The sequence below is a fragment of the Salvelinus alpinus genome, chromosome 7 (genome assembly GCF_045679555.1).
Source record: "Salvelinus alpinus chromosome 7, SLU_Salpinus.1, whole genome shotgun sequence".
Lineage (NCBI taxonomy): Eukaryota > Metazoa > Chordata > Actinopteri > Salmoniformes > Salmonidae > Salvelinus > Salvelinus alpinus.
In genome coordinates, this window is record NC_092092.1 from 10,126,075 (window position 1) to 10,146,187 (window position 20,113).

Here is a 20,113-nt window from a genome sequence, read left to right on the forward strand (position 1 = left end):
ATTGTTATGATGGAGAGTTAAAATGGTCCTTTAGCCTGTCATCACGTCATTCACCATTCAGAGGTCAAGCGCTATAAATCTGTCATCACTAGTTACCACAACCACAAAGTCATAAACCCCTTCCATTTCTACTATTTTTCTTCTTAAAATGTGATTTTAAACGTAACCCTAACCTTAACCACACTGCTAACTTTATGCCAAACACTAACCTTAAATGAACATAAAAAAGCAAATGTTAGTTTCCAATTTTGACTTTGTGACTGTGGTAACTAGTGGAAACTATAAACTGAGTATACAAAATATTATTCAAGACAGACTGACCAGGTGAAACTATGATCCCTGATTGATGTCACTTGTTAAATCAAATCCACTTCAGTCATTGTAGATGAAGGGGAGGAGACAGGTTAAATCATTATTTTTAAGCCTTGAGACACGAATTGTGTGTGTGCCATTCATGGGCAAGACAAAATATTTAAGTTCCTTTGAAGAGGCTATTATAGAAATGCAACGCTGCTGGTTTCCCATGCTTCCCAGTTTCCCATGTGTATCAAGAATGGTTCACCACCAAAAGGACATCCAGGCAACTTGACCGTTGCCACAACTGTGGGAATTGGAGTCAACATGGGCAGCAAGGATGCTTGTGTGTGTGCATGTGTGACTTCTGGGGGTGGAGCTTAGCGAATATCGGGATAGCAAAGCTTCTGATTGGCTGCCCAGTAGCAAGTATTACTAAACCACGCCTTGTTTCACCGCATATGGGACGCCCCAGTTCTGAGTCAATTCACAGCTGTTACACGTAATTTTAAGATAGAAAGTCGATAAAAAGTCAGCCTCTTTAAAAAATATATATAATCTGAGCATTCCAATTAATAGTTGCTACGTGAGCAGCAATTTGTAAAGTTTTTGAAAGGATTCGTAGTTTACAGAAAGGCTACATGATGGTTATGAAGTCGGCAGACGGAGTGGGTAAGTACGTTAGCACCAGACTTAATTAGCAAATGCTATTTGATGTAGGCCCTAGCTTTATAAACAGTTAATACCTGTATGCTATTTCTTTTTCATCTAAGTTATTGATACCTTGTTTCTGTTGGCTATTAGTAACATGTTTTTCGCCGTGCCTTTTACGGTTGACTGGCTAAAATAACTTACCCAGCCTGCAATAGCGCAACAGGTCTTCATATGTTAATTTCCAGACGACCTTAGCACAAAAGGTTCATTTAGCGGACTGAGTTGAGGCTATGCAGCGGTGTGTGCACTGTGTATCACTGAAATCATAATGCGTGTGTGTCTACGATACATCGTTCCTACAACAGCCGAAGACGTAAGATGCGTTTTCCAAAACACCACGCAGCGAGAGTGTTTGCTAAGTGCATTGTTGAGGCATGTGTCGATACTAATTGGATCAAAAGAAAAGCAGTGCTGCTCTCGGGTCAGCTTTAAATCTTACCTTAAAGAGTAACTGAAGGCAATAAAAGTACTTTATTGTCGAGAAGGAACCTGCAAGTAAGCATTTAGTTGGACGATTTATTCCATGCGTATCCAGTACATACGACTAATAAACTTGAACAACTTATCTGGTAGAAAACAGCAGTTGTGGACTCAAGTCACATGACAAATGTGAATACTTTAGACGTGAAAATAGAATGTCTTGACTTGGAACCTCAAGACTTGGGACTCGACTGACTTGAAATGACAAATTATTTGTAGACTGCAAATTGACCGCAAGACGCACAAACAGATACAATATTTGACTAAAGCATAATAATTTCAAACCTTGCATACATTTGCAGGGTTTCTTCTGGATCAAAATGGAGCTTAGGTGGTAGGGGCGTGGCAGTCGGTATGGCCAACGGTGCTGTCGTCAACTGAACATTTTAAAAGCCCTCCTGTTGGCTGCAGTGACAAAGGTATCCAGTTTTAGAGCTCATTTCCTGCAATTATACACATTTTGCAGTGAGGCTGAGAGAGAAATGCTCATTTATGCCTGGATTCACCTAGCCAGTCTATGTCATCGAAGGAGCAAGTGTTGGGGGGCAAATAAAATCACAGGCTGCCAGTTGCGGAATCCTGGTGTACGTGGCTTAATCTACACACAGCCAGAGACAGTAGCTACAGCATCTCCCTTGGAAAAGTAAAAACAAAATACTGCAACAAATTGGCTAGTGAAACGCGCACTCTGATTGGACCTTCAAACTGTCAATCAACACAGGTCGGGTGAGCTAGTGAACAGATTGTTGATTTGCTGTACAGATATAGGATCGGGTGCAGTGCAAACGTCAAATTGTAGAAAGAGAGGATTGGCATAATAAATAAATATGCAGCTCCCTTTTTTGAGCTTGTCTCATCGCTGCAACTCCCCAATGGGCTCCTCCGAAACATGACCTGCAAAACCGCGCTTCTTAACACCAGCCCGCTAAACCCGGAAGCCAGCCGCACCAATGTGTCAGAAGAAACACAGTTAAACTCACAACCGATGTCAGCCTGCAGGTTCCCGGCCCGCCACAAGGAGTCACCAGAGAAGTTTTTGAAATATTTGCTTTTGCTTTCACACGTTTCTAATACTACAATAATTGCTAGCATTTCAGAATTCCATTCTTACTGTTTATTGCAACACGTAGACATTTCTGTTTCAAACAATAAGTTTTTTAACACATGGAATCGTGTAGTAACCAAAAAAGTGTTAAACAAATCAAAATATATTTGAGATTCTTCAAATAGCCTCCCTTTGTGTTGATGACAGCTTTGCACGCTCTTGGCATTCTCCCAACAAGCTTCATGAGGTACATTTACATTTAAGTCATTTAGCAGACGCTCTTATCCAGAGCGACTTACAAATTGGTGCATTCACCTTATGATATCCAGTGGAACAACCACTTTACAATAGTGCATCTAACTCTTTTAAGTGGGGGGGGGGGGTTAGAAGGATTACTTTATCCTATCCTAGGTATTCCTTAAAGAGGTGGGGTTTCAGGTGTCTCCGGAAGGTGGTGATTGACTCCGCTGACCTGGCGTCGTGAGGGAGTTTGTTCCACCATTGGGGTGCCAGAGCAGCGAACAGTTTTGACTGGGCTGAGCGGGAACTGTACTTCCTCAGAGGTAGGGAGGCGAGCAGGCCAGAGGTGGATGAACGCAGTGCCCTTGTTTGGGTGTAGGGCCTGATCAGAGCCTGAAGGTACGGAGGTGCCGTTCCCCTCACAGCTCCGTAGGCAAGCACCATGGTCTTGTAGCGGATGCGAGCTTCAACTGGAAGCCAGTGGAGAGAGCGGAGGAGCGGGGTGACGTGAGAGAACTTGGGAAAGTTGAACACCAGACGGGCTGCGGCGTTCTGGATGAGTTGTAGGGGTTTAATGGCACAGGCAGGGAGCCCAGCCAACAGCGAGTTGCAGTAATCCAGACGGGAGATGACAAGTGCCTGGATTAGGACCTGCGCCGCTTCCTGCGTGAGGCAGGGTCGTACTCTGCGAATGTTGTAGAGCATGAACCTACAGGAACGGGTCACCGCCTTGATATTAGTTGAGAACGACAGGGTGTTGTCCAGGATCACGCCAAGGTTCTTAGCACTCTGGGAGGAGGACACAATGGAGTTGTCAACCGTGATGGCGAGATCATGGAACGGGCAGTCCTTCCCCGGGAGGAAGAGCAGCTCCGTCTTCTTTCAGGTAGTCACCTGAAATGCATTTCACCTGGAATGCATTAACAGGTGTGCCTTTTTATAAGTTAATTTGGGGAATTTCTTTCCTTAATGCGTTTAAGCCAATCAGTTGTGTTGTGACGAGGTATGGGTGGTATACAGAAGATAGCCCTATATGGCAAGAACAGCTCAAATAAGCAAAGCGAAACGACAGTCCATTACTTTAAGACATTTGAAGGAACGTTGAAAGTTTCTTCAAGTGCAGTTGGAAAAACTATGATGAAACTGGCTCTCATGAGGACCTCCACAGGAAAGGAAGACCCAGAGTTACCGCTGCTGCAGCGGATAAGTTCATTAGAGTTACCAGCCTCAGAAATTGCAGCCCAAATAAATGCTTCAGAGTTCAAGTAACAGACACATCTCAACATCAACTGTTCAGAGGACACTGTGTGAATCAGGCCTTCATGGTCAATTTGTTGCAAAGAAACCACTACTGAAGGACACCAATAAGAAAAAGAGACTTGCTTGGACCAAGAAACACGAGCAATGGACATTAGACGGTTGGAAAAGCATTCCTCATGAAGCTGGATGAGAGGATGCCAAGAGTGTGCAAAGCTGTCAAGGCAAAGGGTGGCTACTTTGAAGAATCTAAAATGTATTTTGATTTATTTTTAACTTTTTTTGGTTACTACATGATTCCATATGTGTTATTTCATAGTGTTGACGTCTTCACAAATATTCTACAATATAGTAAAAATAAAAACCCTTGAATGAGTAGGTTTGTCCAACTGTCTGTCATGTGCGCGCAGGCAAAATTGATCATGCTGCAGGCAGCATAGAGAAGAAAAGTACATGTTTAAAACTGATAATTGATCGCATGGTGCAAGAATGAATGCAATTTTGGCGCAAGAATGAATGCAATTAATTGAACATTATGATGGACGCAGCTTTGTAGAAACAAAAACATACACAGCCTCTGCTCAACAAACTGTAGAACAAATCGTTTGGAGTGCTGCAGTTTGCAAACAATATTGTGTTTATCACTCTCATGGCTATCAAGCAATGCATTCCGCCAAAATAGTCGTTCACAATCTAATCCGAGTGCGGCCACAACTAGATCTTGTTTCAAAGTACCAATAAATAATATCTGTAGGCCTAGCAATCAAAAGTTTTAAAATCACGCTTTCACAAGTCTGTCAAAAATGTCAGCTCCAATAAGCCCCTTATGGTGAACTACATGTGAACGAGAGGCTCGTAGGACCCCCTACCGGCGAACGATGATTCTGTGTGCCCAGGGCATAACTGACTCAAATGAACAAAATGAGTAGAAAGATTCATTAGCAGTAAAACATTGAAATCAGCCTTAATCAGGAAGCCAATATAGAGAGACTAGCACTGGAGTAACATGATCAAATTTTGGGGTTCTAGTCAGAATTCTAGCAGCTGTGTTTCAGCACTAACTGAAGCCTATTTGGTGCTTTATCCGGGTAGAGTGGAGCACTGCAGTAGTCTAATCTAGAAGTGACAAAAGCATGGATTATCTTTTTTGCCAAATTTTTGGGCAAAAAGGTTCTGATTCTTGCAATGTTACGAAGATGGGGGAAGCTATTCTTTACATGTTTGTCAAAGAGAGATCGGTGTCCAGAGTAACGGTGAGGTCCTTCAGTTTTTTTTCAGACGACTGTACAACCATACCAACTTAATTGGCAAATCCAACAGCAGAACACTTTGTTTCTGGGGACCTAGAATTAGCATCTCTGTTGTCTGAGTTTCAAAGTAAAAAATGTGCTGCCATCCACTTCCTTATGTCTGAAAGACAGGCTTCCAGCGAGTGCAATGTTGGGGCTTCACCATGTTTCATCGAAATGTACAGCTGTGTGTCATCCAAATAGCAGTGAAAGTTGACAGTGTTTTTCCGAATGACATCACCAAGAGGTAGAATATATAGTGAAAACAATAGTGGTCCTAAAATGGAACCTTGAGGAATGGTGCCACTTACAATTGATTTGTCAGAGGACAAACCATCCAGAGGCGAACAGATCTTTCTGACAGATAAGATCTAAACCAGGCAAGAACTTGTCCGTGTAGACCAATTAGGGTTTCTAATCTCCAAAATAATGTGGGGCTGGATGGTGTCAAAGCAGCACTACGGTCTAGGAGCACGAGGACAGATGGAGAGCCTTGGTCTGACGCCATTAAAAGGTAATTTACCACCTTCACGAGTACAGTCTCAGTGCTATGATGGGGTCTAAAACCAGACTGAAGCATTTCATATACATTATCGGGAAGGCAGTGAGTTGCTGTGCAACAGCTTTTAATTTTTTTTTGAGGGGAATGGGAGATTCGATAGGTTTAATGGTGTTTTTGTGTTTTTTTACAAATATTTTCTAGGTCAAGGTTTGGCTTTATTACAGCCACTTTTTTAGTGAGTTTGGTACACAGTATGCAGCTTGATGATTTAGAGGTCATGACTATTTCCATGAATGTGTTGAAACAACAGGATTAAAAAACTTGAGTGTCTCCATTGGTCCTGGCAGTTCTGTACAGACTAAGGACAGCTGAGCTTTGGAGAAATACACAGATTCAAAGAGGAGTTTAATTTATTTTCTAATGATCATGTTTTCAGTTCATAAATTTCATGAATTTTTTACTGCTGAAGTGAAAGCTATCCTCTCGTTGAATACTGCTTTTTAGTTAGCTTTGCAAAAGTATCAAAACATTTTTGGGGATTGTTCTTATTCTCCTCAATTAGGTGAGGGCTCTTTGATATTGCACGGTACTGTCTTTCCAAGCTAGTTGGAAGACTTCTAGTTTGGTGGAGCATCATTTCCGTTCTAATTTTCTGGAAGCTTGCTTCAGGGCTCGGGTATTTTCTGTTTACCAGGGAGCAAATTTCTTGTGACAAATGTTTTGTTGTTAGGGGTCGAACTGCATCTAGGGTATTACTCAAGGTTAAATTTAGATCCTCAGTTTTTTGTACTCAAGTCCTTGAGTAGGCGGAGGGAGTCTGGAAGGGCATCTAGGAATCTTTGGATTGTGTCACAAGGATGACGCTGGAGAGACGAAGCAGGTACGGGGAGTAACATTTAATAAATAACGGACATGGAACGAGACATAAACAGCGTTAGCAAACAGAAAACAATCAATGCAGAAGCGGGGAACAGAGCTGGGGAACTGACACATATAGGGGAGGAAATGAACAGGTGATAAGAGAGTCCAGGTGAGTCCAATAACGCTGATGCGCGTGACGAGGAAAGGCAGGTGTACGTGATGGATGGCAGGAGTGAGTGATGCAAGGCATTCTGGCGCACTCAAGCGCCAGGGGGAGGGAAGAGCGGGAGCAGACGTGACAGATTGTCTGAGAATTTATAGCACGGCTTTTGATGATCCTTGGTTGGGGTCTGAGCAGTTTTGTTGCGATTGCAAATGTAATAAAATGGTGGTCCGATAGTCCAGGATTATGAGGAAAAACATTTAGATCCACAATATTTATTCCACAGGACAAAACTAGATCCAAGGTATGACAGCTCTGAGATTTAACGATGCTCCTATGAAGGTTCTAACAATGAACTTAACCTTAATTAAAACCTCTTAGGGACCCCTTAATGCTCGAATCCCGTTAACTGGATAGATTTGACAACATCCGGTAAATTGCAGAGCGCGAAATTCAAAAATACTAAGTAATATTAAACATTCATGACGATACAAGTGTCTTACATAATTTAAAAGATACACTTCTTGTTAATCCAGCCGCTTTGTTAGATTTCAAAAAGGCTTTACGGCAAAAGCATACCATACGATTATCTGAGGCGACCCACATACAAAACTATGAAAAACATTTTCCAACCAAACAGATGCATAACGAAAGTCAGAAATGGCAATAAAATAAATCGCTTACCTTTTATAATTCTTCATCTTTTTGCAATTCCAAATGTCTGTTACAAAATGAATGGTCGTTTTGTTCGGTAAAGTCCTTTATGTCCCAAAAATGTCCAATTATTTGGCATGTTTGATTCAGAAATAGACCCGTTCCAACTCGCCCAACATGCCTACAAAGTATCTAATAAGTTACCTGTAAACTTGGTCCAAACATTTCAAACAACGTTTCTAATCCAACCTCAGGTACCCTAAAATTTAAATAATCGATATTCCATTTTACAATTTAATCTGTTTCCAATACCGAAGAAAAACGAGGAGCGCGCTCCTGTTCACACTCACCCAAAAGACTAGAGTCCTTCTGAGTGACACATGGAAAGAATAGGATTACTTAATTTCTTAAAAGAAAAACATTGAACAATTTCTAAAGACTGTTGACATCTAGTGGAAGCCATAGGAACTGAAATTTTGGTCCTAATAAATTGAGTTTCCCATAGAAAAGCATTGGAAAATCCAATGACCTCAATTTCTTTTTCTCCCCTGGATGGATTGTCCTTGGGGTTTTGCCTGCCAAATCAGTTCTGTTATACTCAGACATTATTTTAACTGTTTTAGAAATGTTAGTGTTTTCTATCCAAATCTACCAATTATATGCATATCTTAGCTTCTGGGCCTGAGTAACAGTTTACTTTGGGCACGCTTTTCATCTGGATGTCAAAATACTGCCCCCTAGCCTTAAGAAGTTGATGCTTTTGGGAAACTGGGATCCGGTCTGTCCAGAGGTTTTTTGCATCAACTTAGTATCAGTAACTGAAACTGTAGCTAATGGACTCGCAGCAATCCAACCTTGAAGCACACATTGAGTAATACTCACTGAGGTTTATGTACTGTAGCCTCTCTTAGAGGACAAGTTGTTCATGTTGCCTGATAAAAAAAAGAAAAAAAGAAGTGAAATAATTGGACAGAGTGCCCCTTGTTGCATAAATGGTTTGTTTATCATTAAGTCATAGATCATATTCAGTGCTGGAGGTCATTGGTGTACAGTCTGACAGTCATGAGTACACATACCTAGGGCTATGTGTGAGAGTCCACGGGGTGGAGACTGTGTATAATGCTTGGAGGGAAAGAGGGAGGAGTTGCGGGGGAGGGTTTCCCCCTGTAATGTCAGTGATTTCTCAACAAATGGTAGAGGGATTGAGCTGAACACTCCCCTGGTTCACACACACACTTGCTCTCTCGTGCTCTTCCTCACGCCCTCTGTGGTGTGGTGGAGCAGCTAGCCTGTTACCTTGCTCGCTCTCTCGCTCTCATTACAAGCTTGTAGTGTGGTGATGTGAAAGACAGATGGTAAGCTTGGCAGGTAATTAAGGGTTAAGGACAGTCTGCCTGGTTGCAGGGGAGAGGGGGGGCCGTGTTGGTTATTTTAGTATTGCACCACGGGATTGGAGGGCTCAGAGGGACTGGGATTGTCTGGGTTATACTGCTTGGCTGGACTGGGGTACTGGTGGGTTGCACTGGGACAGAAGAACCAGGCTAATACTGGTCTGCTGTACTAGGAGAGAAGTCTGGACTATATTATTGAGAGAGTACTACTACTACTGCGAGACTGGATTAGACAAGGACTAGACTGAACTTTATTTTTTTGAGCTGGAGTTTTTCTGGGCTGGACTGGGTGAGAAGTGTCTGGTACTGGACCTAGGAAAGTCATTCTACAGGTACAGTAGACAAGACTGGAGACTGTGTGTGGGCTCTGTGGAGACTGTGTGTGAATGGGCTCTGTGGAGACTGTGTGTGAATGGGCTCTGTGGAGACTGGTAGACAGACTAAAGGGTGAAGCAAGTATTCTGGGAGAGACCTGCGTCTGGACCTGTGTTATACTGTTAACAGTGGGGGGACTGGAAGAGACCAACTCACTCAGGTAGGAACGCTAAACGCTGTGTGTCTACCCCTATTCCGGCTCATATTATCGTCACACTGCTAGGAAACAGCCACCTCTTGACATCAGGAAACACACAGCAAAAATTGAGTACATGCTGTATCAGCTGATAACGCAATGTGTGTGTGTTAAGGTCTGATTGAGAGATGCAACAGTAACTGCATGCTCTTATCAGTGCGTGGGCAGAACAGTGTGTGTGTCTGTTTGGATGGACAAGACTACACAATGTAACCAAACTATCCCTCCCAAGCCTTCTCAATATCCACCACAAACATTGAACTGCTGTCATATACTGGTAGCTAGTTTTAACAAATGTATCAGGTCAATGCTGATTGTAAAATATCCACAATACAAAAGATGATTCTTCATTGTTTTAAATGTGTTTATTGATAGAAGTAAGAGGAGCCATTTAGACTCCATGTGGCCTTAACATACAGACTCTTTACCATTACAGCACTATTTAACCCATTGATTACAGCATTATTTACCCCGTTAACCCAATCATTACAGCATTCATGGTGTTGTCACTGATACACCTTTCAAACCAAGACGTTTTTCCGCCAACTTTAGCATCCCGCCTTCTTTTTGTCCGCTTTCTTTTATACACTGCTCAAAAAAATAAAGGGAACACTAAAATAACACATCCTAGATCTGAATGAATGAAATATTCTTATTAAATACTTTTGTCTTTACATAGTTGAATGTGCTGACAACAAAATCACACAAATTATCAATGGAAATCAATTTTATCAACCCATGGAGGTCTGGATTTGGAGTCGCACTCAAAATTAAAGTGGAAAACCACACTACAGGCTGATCCAACTTTGATGTAATGTCCTTAAAACAAGTCAAAATGAGGCTCAGTAGTGTGTGTGGCCTCCACGTGCCTGTATGACCTCCCTACAACGCCTGGGCATGCTCCTGATGAGGTGGCGGATGGTCTCCTGAGGGATCTCCTCCCAGACCTGGACTAAAGCATCCGCCAACTCCTGGACAGTCTGTGGTGCAACGTGGCGTTGGTGCAATGGAGCGAGACATGATGTCCCAGATGTGCACAATTGGATTCAGGTCTGGGGAACGGGCGGGCCAGTCCATAGCATCAATGCCTTCCTCTTGCAGGAACTGCTGACACACTCCAGCCACATGAGGTCTAGCATTGTCTTGCATTAGGAGGAACCCAGGGCCAACCGCACCAGCATATGGTCTCACAAGGGGTCTGAGGATCTCATCTCGGTACCTAATGGCAGTCAGGCTACCTCTGGCGAGCACATGGAGGGCTGTGCGGCCCCCAAAGAAATGCCACCCCACACCATGACTGACCCACCGCCAAACCGGTCATGCTGGAGGATGTTGCAGGCAGCAGAACGTTCTCCACGGCGTCTCCAGACTCTGCCACGTCTGTCACATGTGCTCAGTGTGAACCTGCTTTCATCTGTGAAGAGCACAGGGCGCCAGTGGCGAATTTGCCAATCTTGGTGTTCGCTGGCAAATGCCAAACGTCCTGCACGGTGTTTGGCTGTAAGCACAACCCCCACCTGTGGACGTCGGGCCCTCATACCACCCTCATGGAGTCTGTTTCTGACCGTTTGAGCAGACACATGCACATTTGTGGCCTGCTGGAGGTCATTTTGCAGGGTTCTGGCAGTGCTCCTCCTGCTCCTCCTTGCACAAAGGCGGCGGTAGCGGTCCTGCTGCTGGGTTGTTGCCCTCCTACGGCCTCCTCCACGTCTCCTGATGTACTGGCCTGTCTCCTGGTAGCGCCTCCATGCTCTGGACACTACGCTGACAGACACAGCAAACCTTCTTGCCACAGCTCGCATTGATGTGCCATCCTGGATGAGCTGCACTACCTGAGCCACTTGTGTGGGTTGTAGACTCCGTCTCATGCTACCACTAGAGTGAAAGCACCGCCAGCGTTCAAAAGTGACCAAAACATCAGCCAGGAAGCATAGGAACTGAGAAGTGGTCTGTGGTCACCACCTGCAGAACCACTCCTTTATTGGGGGTGTCTTGCTAATTGCCTATAATTTCCACCTGTTGTCTATTCCATTTGCACAACAGCATGTGAAATTTATTGTCAATCAGTGTTGCTTCCTAAGTGGACAGTTTGATTTCACAGAAGTGTGATTGACTTGGAGTTACATTGTGTTGTTTAAGTGTTCCCTTTATTTTTTTGATCAGTGTATATTTGGTTAATTCTCTGGCTGGGCAAATAAGTGGAGGTGGTATAGCTCATCTATTTGTTTGCTGATTTATCACTGATTATAAACTGGGTGGTTTGAGCCCTGAATGCTGGTTGGCTGACAGCTGTGGTATATCAGACCGTATACCACGGGTATGACAAAACATATACATTTTTACTGCTCTAATTACGTCGATAACCAGTTTATAATAGCAATAAGGCACGAGGAGGTGTGGTACAGCAGTTCCTCCTTTAAAAGTTGCGAGCTTACACTGCGGGACTTAGAGGTACCCAGCGTCACGGCTTCATTGTTCCAGACCACCACAAGGGGGAGTTAGAGCACTCATTATGCATTTGGGTCCCAAGGTTTTTATATGACCAATCATATCGAGTGGTTCCAATGACGAATTTGACGCAAGCCATCCGTCGCTGGTGACTTTCTTCAGCAAAGATGGCTGACAACATTATGGTGGAAGCAAATGTTAGGCGTTATAACGAGTCAAGCAAAAAAATGTACAATTGAGAGGAATATGTTAATGTAGAGGCAAATGATTGTGCATATTTTTTTGGTCATAAAGTCAATTTACAAATATCGCTATATAGCAAGTTAGCTGGCTAGCTAACATTAGCCAGCTAGCTAGCTAATGTTATGACATGAGTATGACATTGTAATTCAGGTTGATTAATGTTTTAGGGACTCCTGAGAAGACAGCCTGGTTTGCTGGTTGTCTTGTAACACAGTGAATGTAAAGAATCTAGCTAGCTAAAGCTTTTACTGCACATTGAATGTACAACTATTTGCTTATTGTGTAGTGGAGGATAAAAATAACTGTATGGATGTGTAGCTAGCTACATTATGTAGCTGATCTGTGTATGGAACCTAAAACGTTTGGTATGAATATTAGTTCAGAACCTATGAACCTCAGCTATCATAGTTGTATCGACTTCAAGTCTGAATGGCATTAATGAAGCCTATGGATAGAGTATAATAACTTTATTGTGCCAAGGATGCAAGTCCTATATACATGTACTGTAGTTATTACCACGCATGAGATTCCCACAGTGTAGCCTGTACATTGAATATATTCACTGATCATGTATTCTTCCTTGGCAATAAAGGTGTGGTTCAGGTATGAATCTTTTACATTCTTTTTCAGTCATCCAATACCAGGTGTATCAAACTCCATTCTTTGTATGTATTACAGATATACACTTCAACAGTGTTTACCACTCCTGTGACATCAATGATTACACATTGTAACTATGCAATAGATTAGAAACATGATTTAAGTAAAAGCTGATTTGTAATTCATATATATACAGAAAAATAACAGTACAACTACACTGCCTATGCATATCTAACTCCCTTCACCTGCATTAATCTGAGGACACAGGATAGGTGTCGTATTTCAGTGAGCTACTTCATTTCAACCAGTGGAGAATGTGAAACGCTTTATTAAAAGTTCATTATCCAGGTGTTATTAATACATGCATTATAAATATTATAAAGTTCAATCAGTACTTCAATGCACATATGGTGTGCATTATAAAGAAAGAGGAGGTTGGGAGAGAGGTGTAGAAGACAGAACTAACTATATAGCTAGGTGTCATCTAAAATAACCCTAATTTACAAGACTGTTCTTATTTGATTAATGGTGGTGTTAACATCTATGTGAAGCTAGCTACAATAGTGGACTTTGCGGTTAGCCATCTAAATAAAAGTATGGCATGATTCTATTTGTATACATTTGCATTACTGTCAATGACACTTATTTTGAAGGCAAACCGCAAATTCCACTTGTGGCTAGCTTCATAACCCGGTCCGGTCGAGCCTCACTAGCCGATGACGCAAGCTGGCTTCTTATAACGGTAGCTCTGGGCAACAGGGTTAAGTAGCTGGTTAGCTATTTATTTTCATCAATAGGCGAACAACAAGTGGCAACCTAGTTAATACTTACTCACAAGGATTCCTAAATCATTGCTAACAATAATGAAAATGACTGTAGTTTCTACTGGTTATTGTTTTCAGGCTGGTTGTATTGGTGCTAGCTAGGTACCAAGCTAAAGCTAGCTCACCCAAAAGTTGCGGTCAAACACATTATGCTTTATTACCAACGCGGTATTGTAAACGCATCGTTCGTGGCCGGTGTTTGCTTGTTTGCAGTCTTTTTTCGTACAGCTTTGACAGTGCTATGGTATCTTTTTTGACACGCAAAGACCCAAACTATGGAACACCGTATGTATGTTGTGACGCTATTACTGTAACTCCGGTAGGGCAACATCGGAAAAATAGCGCACTTGGTAGTGTTAAAACTTCTTATGGCTGGGGGGCAGTATTGAGTAGCTTGGATGAAAAGGTGCCCAGAGTAAACTGCCTGCTACTCAGGCTCAGAGGCTAAGATATGCATATTATTGGTAGATTTGGATAAAACACTCTGACGTTTCTAAAACTGTTTGAATGATGTCTGTGAGTATAACAGAACTCATATGGCAGGCAAAAACCTTAGAAAAAATCCAACCAGGAAGTGGGAAATCTGAGGTTTGTAGGTTTGCCTATCCAATATACAGTGGGTTATAGGTCCTTTTGCACTTCCTAACGCTTCCACTAGATGTCAACAGTCTTTAAAACCTTGTTTGATGCTTCTACTGTGAAGGAGAGCTCTTTGAGTCAGGTGTCTGGCACGAGCTGAACATGCGTCGTCACGTGAGAGCGACCTGCTTTCCATCGCATTTCTGAAGACAAAGGAATTCTCCGGTTGAAACATTGAAGATTTATGTTAACATCCTAAAGATTGATTCTATACATCGTTTGACATGTTTCTACGAACTGTAATGGAGTTTGACTTTTCGTCTGAACTGCGCGTCATGAATGTGGATTACTGGACTGAACGTGCGAACAAAATGAAGGTATTTGGACACAAATGATGGACTATATCGAACAAAACAAACATTTATTGTGGAACTGGGATTCCTGGGAGTGCATTCTGATGAAGATCATCAAAGGTAAGTGAATATTTATAATCCTATTTCTGACTTCTGTTGACTCCAAAAAATGGCAGATATCAGATCTGTGGGCTAGCTTAGGAATGCTGTGTTGCACGTATAGCGCAAAATTTTACGTTACATTTACATTTAAGTCATTTAGCAGACGCTCTTATCCAGAGCGACTTACAAATTGGAAAGTTCATACATATTCATCCTGGTCCCCCCGTGGGAATTGAACCCACAACCCTGGCGTTGCAAGCGCCATGCTCTACCAACTGAGCCACACGGGACCACGTGGTGTCATTACGTCATGTACCTTTTCGTTATATAGGTAAGCACGTCAGCTTTGACATCGGGCGTTAAACTAGACAAACTAGACATGATATAGTCGGCTGATATTAGCTAAAAATGCCAACATCGGTATCAGCCGACTATATCATGCATCCCTAATTTCAATGTAAAGCATCTCTTTTAAAAATACTTCCTGTTGACCTGACCAAGTGACCTCTCACCTATGATCATGCTGTGCCGCCTGTCAGCCAGTTCAGATGCGGGAGGGGTTCACCAACTCAGCTGATATAACCTAGAGGATTTAGGGAGAAGGGGGAGAGGCAAAAGTCATTATTAGACTTTTTACATTACCAGATCACAAATTAATGCATAAATACCGCTTGATGATGACTTGATCAGTTGTGTAGTGCTAAGGTCAGGTTCGCCTCTGTACTTAAAGGGTGATTATGCTGCAGATCTGCCTGCAGACGAGGTAGGAACACATATCCCACACAGAAGAGGTAGATAGAATTCGACAGGTCAAGGTAGCCTTCTTCCTCCAAACTGTGCAGCAAGTTGTAGTACTGACATGTCACAGCACTCCAAACATCTCTCCATAAGCATTCCACTCTAACAGAGTGAATGAAAAGGTTTTGTTGGGGGGGGGGACCTAATCTCTGTGGTCTTCCTCCATGAATAGTGAACACTGAGGTGAGTCCAAGGTTATAGAAATGCAAGTTGTATGTGTGTGTGCCCCTGTGAGTGGTTACTGACTGTATGTGATGCAGACACCTATGAGTGTACCTGAAACATTTAAATATAGAGGGCTATGTGTTTCACCACTTGGTTATTGCAAGGCTAACCACCAGGGAAATCATGACTTGGCAGCAGCAGGGGCTTGATAGTCCAATGAAAATGGCTGAGTGTTTATGTGGTGTAAATCTGAAAAGGTTTTTTTAATGAATGCTTGTGAGACAGGTTCTATGTACAACAAGACAGGCAGAGAGAAAAAGAACACTGAACAGTTTAATTACCTTTGGTTATGGACACTTTTTCCAGCAATAAAGCTTCCACGGCCTGTTCCTCAGACAGTGAGCATCTGGCAATATCTACATTTTCCACCCCTTGATCAGCTCGCTCTCTGAAAGTAAACAGTTTATATTTTGTAGATACAATAACTAAGATGACCGTTCAATATAAAGCAGCAGATGTCATTTTCAGGATACTTCAATACAGCACAGAAAGCTTAACACCAGACTGGTATTGTGGTTGTTCATTAGGTGATGGGAAATATGCAATATGCATACACAATAATATACTTCCTTGAAAATCCATCTATACCGGTATCTTGAAAAATAGCATTGGAATTAAAAGTGAAATGTTTAACATATTAACCTGCTTCATTATTTATGTATTACCAGTTGACGAAGAACAACTCCAATTTCATACATTGAAAATTTGTCTACGAATAAGTAAGAATAACAAAGTTAAAATAACTTCTTAGATTTGATGAAGACATTATACATCTTAGTACCTTAACAATTTTAATGATTTGTATCAATGTGGACTAGAGACAGGGGAGCAGGACAGAGTATTTTTGCCTAGCAATGCAACGAAGCTGGATCATTCTGGCAATGATACCTGCACCGTTTACACGCTGCAAAGACTCCCTAACTCTTCTCCATTGTACATGATGGCCCATTTGCTCTGAGACTTCCTCTGACCATTCTAAAGCCTGCATGGGGGATCCTTGCCTTAATGGCCCTGACTTTCTGGTCTAACTCGTCATCTGACATATCAGAATAGCATTCCCTGACAAACATATTGTGTTTCATCCTTCTGTAAAAAAAAAAGCTAACTGTTACACTGTCATGAAATATGATTATATATCAACTATGAAACAAATAGGACATGGCCTACTTATGAGTTGCATTGAAAGTTAGATGAATTGAAAATGGCGAGAACAGGCATTTTGTAGCTAAATGTTTTTGGTTAGCTTGAGAATAATTGTATTTATCATTCTACAGTATGTATGAAATATAGTAGAATGTTATGAACTGACACTGAATCGTAGGAGCTAACTACTAGCTATGTAGGAGTTGGACAGAAGAACGCCCAGTGGTGCTTACCTGAGATGCCATCATCACACAGTCCTTCTTCGTAGGTGTCCGCTATAACTTCCTTTGTGTCGGAAAGAAAGGCTGAACGGTATTGGTTGTAGCCAAACTGACAATCAAAAAATGGCCAAAATGGAGGGTGGTTGACTGCGAGTTTTGTTTTCAAATACATTTTTTGTTTTCTAAATATTTTGGGGGGATAAAATGCATAAAGTTTTGCGCTCTATTACAAAATATGATTGCAAATGTTTTTTTTTTAACTTTGAAGCCTCTTGCTTTCAGAACAATTATTTTTAATTGAAAATAAAAAAGTTTTGCTCAACAACAAAAAAGGTAATAGCGGACTGAACGTAGTTATGTAGAGCACCTCAAGATGAAAACGTAATATTCAATATCGGCAAGTTAGACTAGATGTTAGCACTACACAATCTGGTGGGTGATAACCTTCAATCTGGATAAGAACACATTTCTCTTGTTTTATTGACAAATATTACGAAAACAAGCAACACCCAAACATGATGGAGAGTAAGACGGGAACCGATTTCAAAACGAAACTTGACTATTCTACAGACGATTTAATATTTTCACCACCGGGAATGGTAAAGGTTGAAAACGATCTGTTAAAATCAATAAATGACAAACTGGGTATACTTCAAATTAGTCAGCAAGGATATAAAGGCAAGCCTCGATGAGTGATGGAAAAAGCTGTGACATTGGAGAAGGAAACAAACAAGCTAAAAGGGACAGTCAATAAGATTGAAACCGAAGTGAATGAACTTAAAAAGGAGATCACCGTTCTGAGAGAAGCCTTACTTGAGACACAGACTAGATCCATGAGCGAGAATCTGGTACTTACAGGTATCCAAGAGAAAGGAGAAGTTCCTGAATCTGTAGTTAGTTCCTCCTTACAGCGCTTCAGATTCCATGCGAAGCTGTCGACAAAATCCAACTCGAACGAGTACACTGCTTTGGACAGAGGGCAGAGGTATGAATGCACAATCGTTGCCAAATTTGCTTCCTTTTAAAGATAAAATAATGGTTAAAAGCCTGGGTAAAAGACTTGCTGGGACAAATTGGCACGAATGACCAGTTCCCGAAGGAAATTGCAGAACGCCGTAAAGTTGTGTATCCAATTTTCCAAGGAAAATAGATTAAAAGGGAAATGAGTAGCTCTCGTCGTCGATAAACTATATATTGATAACCAGTTGTTCAGAGACACAAAGACTACTCCATGGCTATTTTAAAAATTACAAAGTTCCTATAGATGAGGAAAATAATGAAACGCAATTCTAGCCCGGTTATGGATTGTAATAATACAATCTATATCTTCAAATATAACTTAATTGGAACACAAAAGCACTAATTCAACATGGTGAAGATAACTCAGTAAACAGAAGGCACAGTATGTGTGGTGTGTTTTTTTTTTTTTTTTTTATATTTGGGAAAGTGTGGCGTTGAGTGAGAAAGGAAATGGTTGCATATCCCAGAACCAATGTATTGCTGTGAGCGGGGGTGTGAGAGCTTTCAATGTTGTTCAGATGATGGATATACTTTTTATACTGAATTATACGTCTTATTTATTGTCATATCATGGTGGAACAGTGTTTTAAAAAGAAATGTAATTTATTTACTGTCCTATCATGGGGAACTACATTTTAACAATATATTATATCTAATTTATGATTTTATATTGATGGAATGGTCCACAACCCTATACCGTAGACACCCACCTGAATGACCCAGATACTAAGGAGAAGTCCCTAACTGTATGCAGCCAAAATGTGGTCAGAGACCTAGAGCAGCACTGCCCCGCCCCCTCAAGATTCTGAGCTGCCTTGGCAGGGTTTTTCTTGCAAAGCCAAAGCCCCCTAAAGGGAGAGCATACTATACAAGTAAATTCTCAAAGCTGCTACACATTTAATAGCTAATTATGGAAAATAAGAAACAGGATTTTATATATACACTGCTCAAAAAAATAAAGGGAACACTTAAACAACACAATGTAACTCCAAGTCAATCACACTTCTGTGAAATCAAACTGTCCACTTAGGAAGCAACACTGATTGACAAATTTCACATGCTGTTGTGCAAATGGAATAGACAACAGGTGGAAATTATAGGCAATTAGCAAGACACCCCCAATAAAGGAGTGATTCTGCAGGTGGTGACCACAGACCACTTCTCAGTTCCTATGCTTCCTGGCTGATGTTTTGGTCACTTTTGAATGCTGGCGGTGCTCTCATTCTAGTGGTAGCATGAGATGGAGTCTACAACCCACACAAGTGGCTCAGGTAGTGCAGCTCATCCAGGATGGCACATCAATGCGAGCTGTGGCAAGAAGGTTTGCTGTGTCTGTCAGCGTAGTGTCCAGAGCATGGAGGCGCTACCAGGAGACAGGCCAGTACATCAGGAGACGTGGAGGAGGCCGTAGGAGGGCAACAACCCAGCAGCAGGACCGCTACCTCCGCCTTTGTGCAAGGAGGAGCACTACCAGAGCCCTGCAAAATGACCTCCAGCAGGCCACAAATGTGCATGTGTCTGCTCAAACGGTCAGAAACAGACTCCATGAGGGTGGTATATTAGCATCTGGGACTGAGTAGGAGGCAGTTTACTCTGGGCACACTTTTCATCCAAACGTGAAAATGCTGCCCCCTATCCTAGAGAAGTTAAGAATGTTTTAATTTCAGTTTCCTCCATCTCTGCTAATTATATGGATTTTTTCCCTAATAATGTAAAATTAACATATGTACAGAAAGACTCATGTGAAGGGCAAATTACAGAGGAGGAACTTCTTGATGCAATTAAAGCCTTTATGGCTAGGAAAACTCCAGGGCTGGATGGCACACCAGTGGAACTATACAATTTTTTTTTTGATATACTCAGAGGCCCATTATTAGCATGTTTTAACCACTCCTATATAAATGGTAGACCTTCTTGTTGCGTGTCTGATAATCTATCATTATTACTGAAACGGGACCGAAGTGGTGTGTGTGTGTGTATATACAGTGGGGAGAACAAGTATTTGATACACTGCCGATTTTGCAGGTTTTCCTACTTACAAAGCATGTAGAGGTCTGTCATTTTTATCATAGGTACACTTCAACTGTGAGAGACGG

The 20,113-nt window shown here is 41.8% G+C and overlaps 1 protein-coding gene and 1 non-coding gene across 14 annotated transcripts in view; one reads left to right on the forward strand and one right to left on the reverse strand.

Annotated features, from left to right (window-relative positions):
• The window catches only part of LOC139580407 (cytohesin-1-like), a 58,779-nt gene that overhangs the window by 15,219 nt on the left and 23,447 nt on the right, over nucleotides 1-20,113 (forward strand). For 3 of the 13 annotated variants that reach the window (XM_071409043.1, XM_071409045.1, XM_071409051.1), the window contains exon 1: nucleotides 8,730-9,222. The exons of 1 other annotated variant lie outside the window; for it this stretch is intronic. Coding sequence is in view for 2 of the 12 variants with exons in the window: in XM_071409041.1 (XP_071265142.1) it covers nucleotides 936-966 (31 nt within the window). In the remaining 10 variants the exon portion in view is untranslated. Of the gene's footprint in view, nucleotides 1-770; nucleotides 967-8,728; nucleotides 9,223-9,266; nucleotides 9,426-20,113 lie in introns of those variants that run through there. 9 more of the 13 variants (XM_071409046.1, XM_071409050.1, XM_071409044.1 and 6 more) reach the window with 7 other exon arrangements.
• On the reverse strand, nucleotides 14,826-14,902 carry trnaa-ugc (transfer RNA alanine (anticodon UGC)). Its single transcript has one exon. It is a non-coding gene; the product is annotated as a tRNA-Ala (tRNA).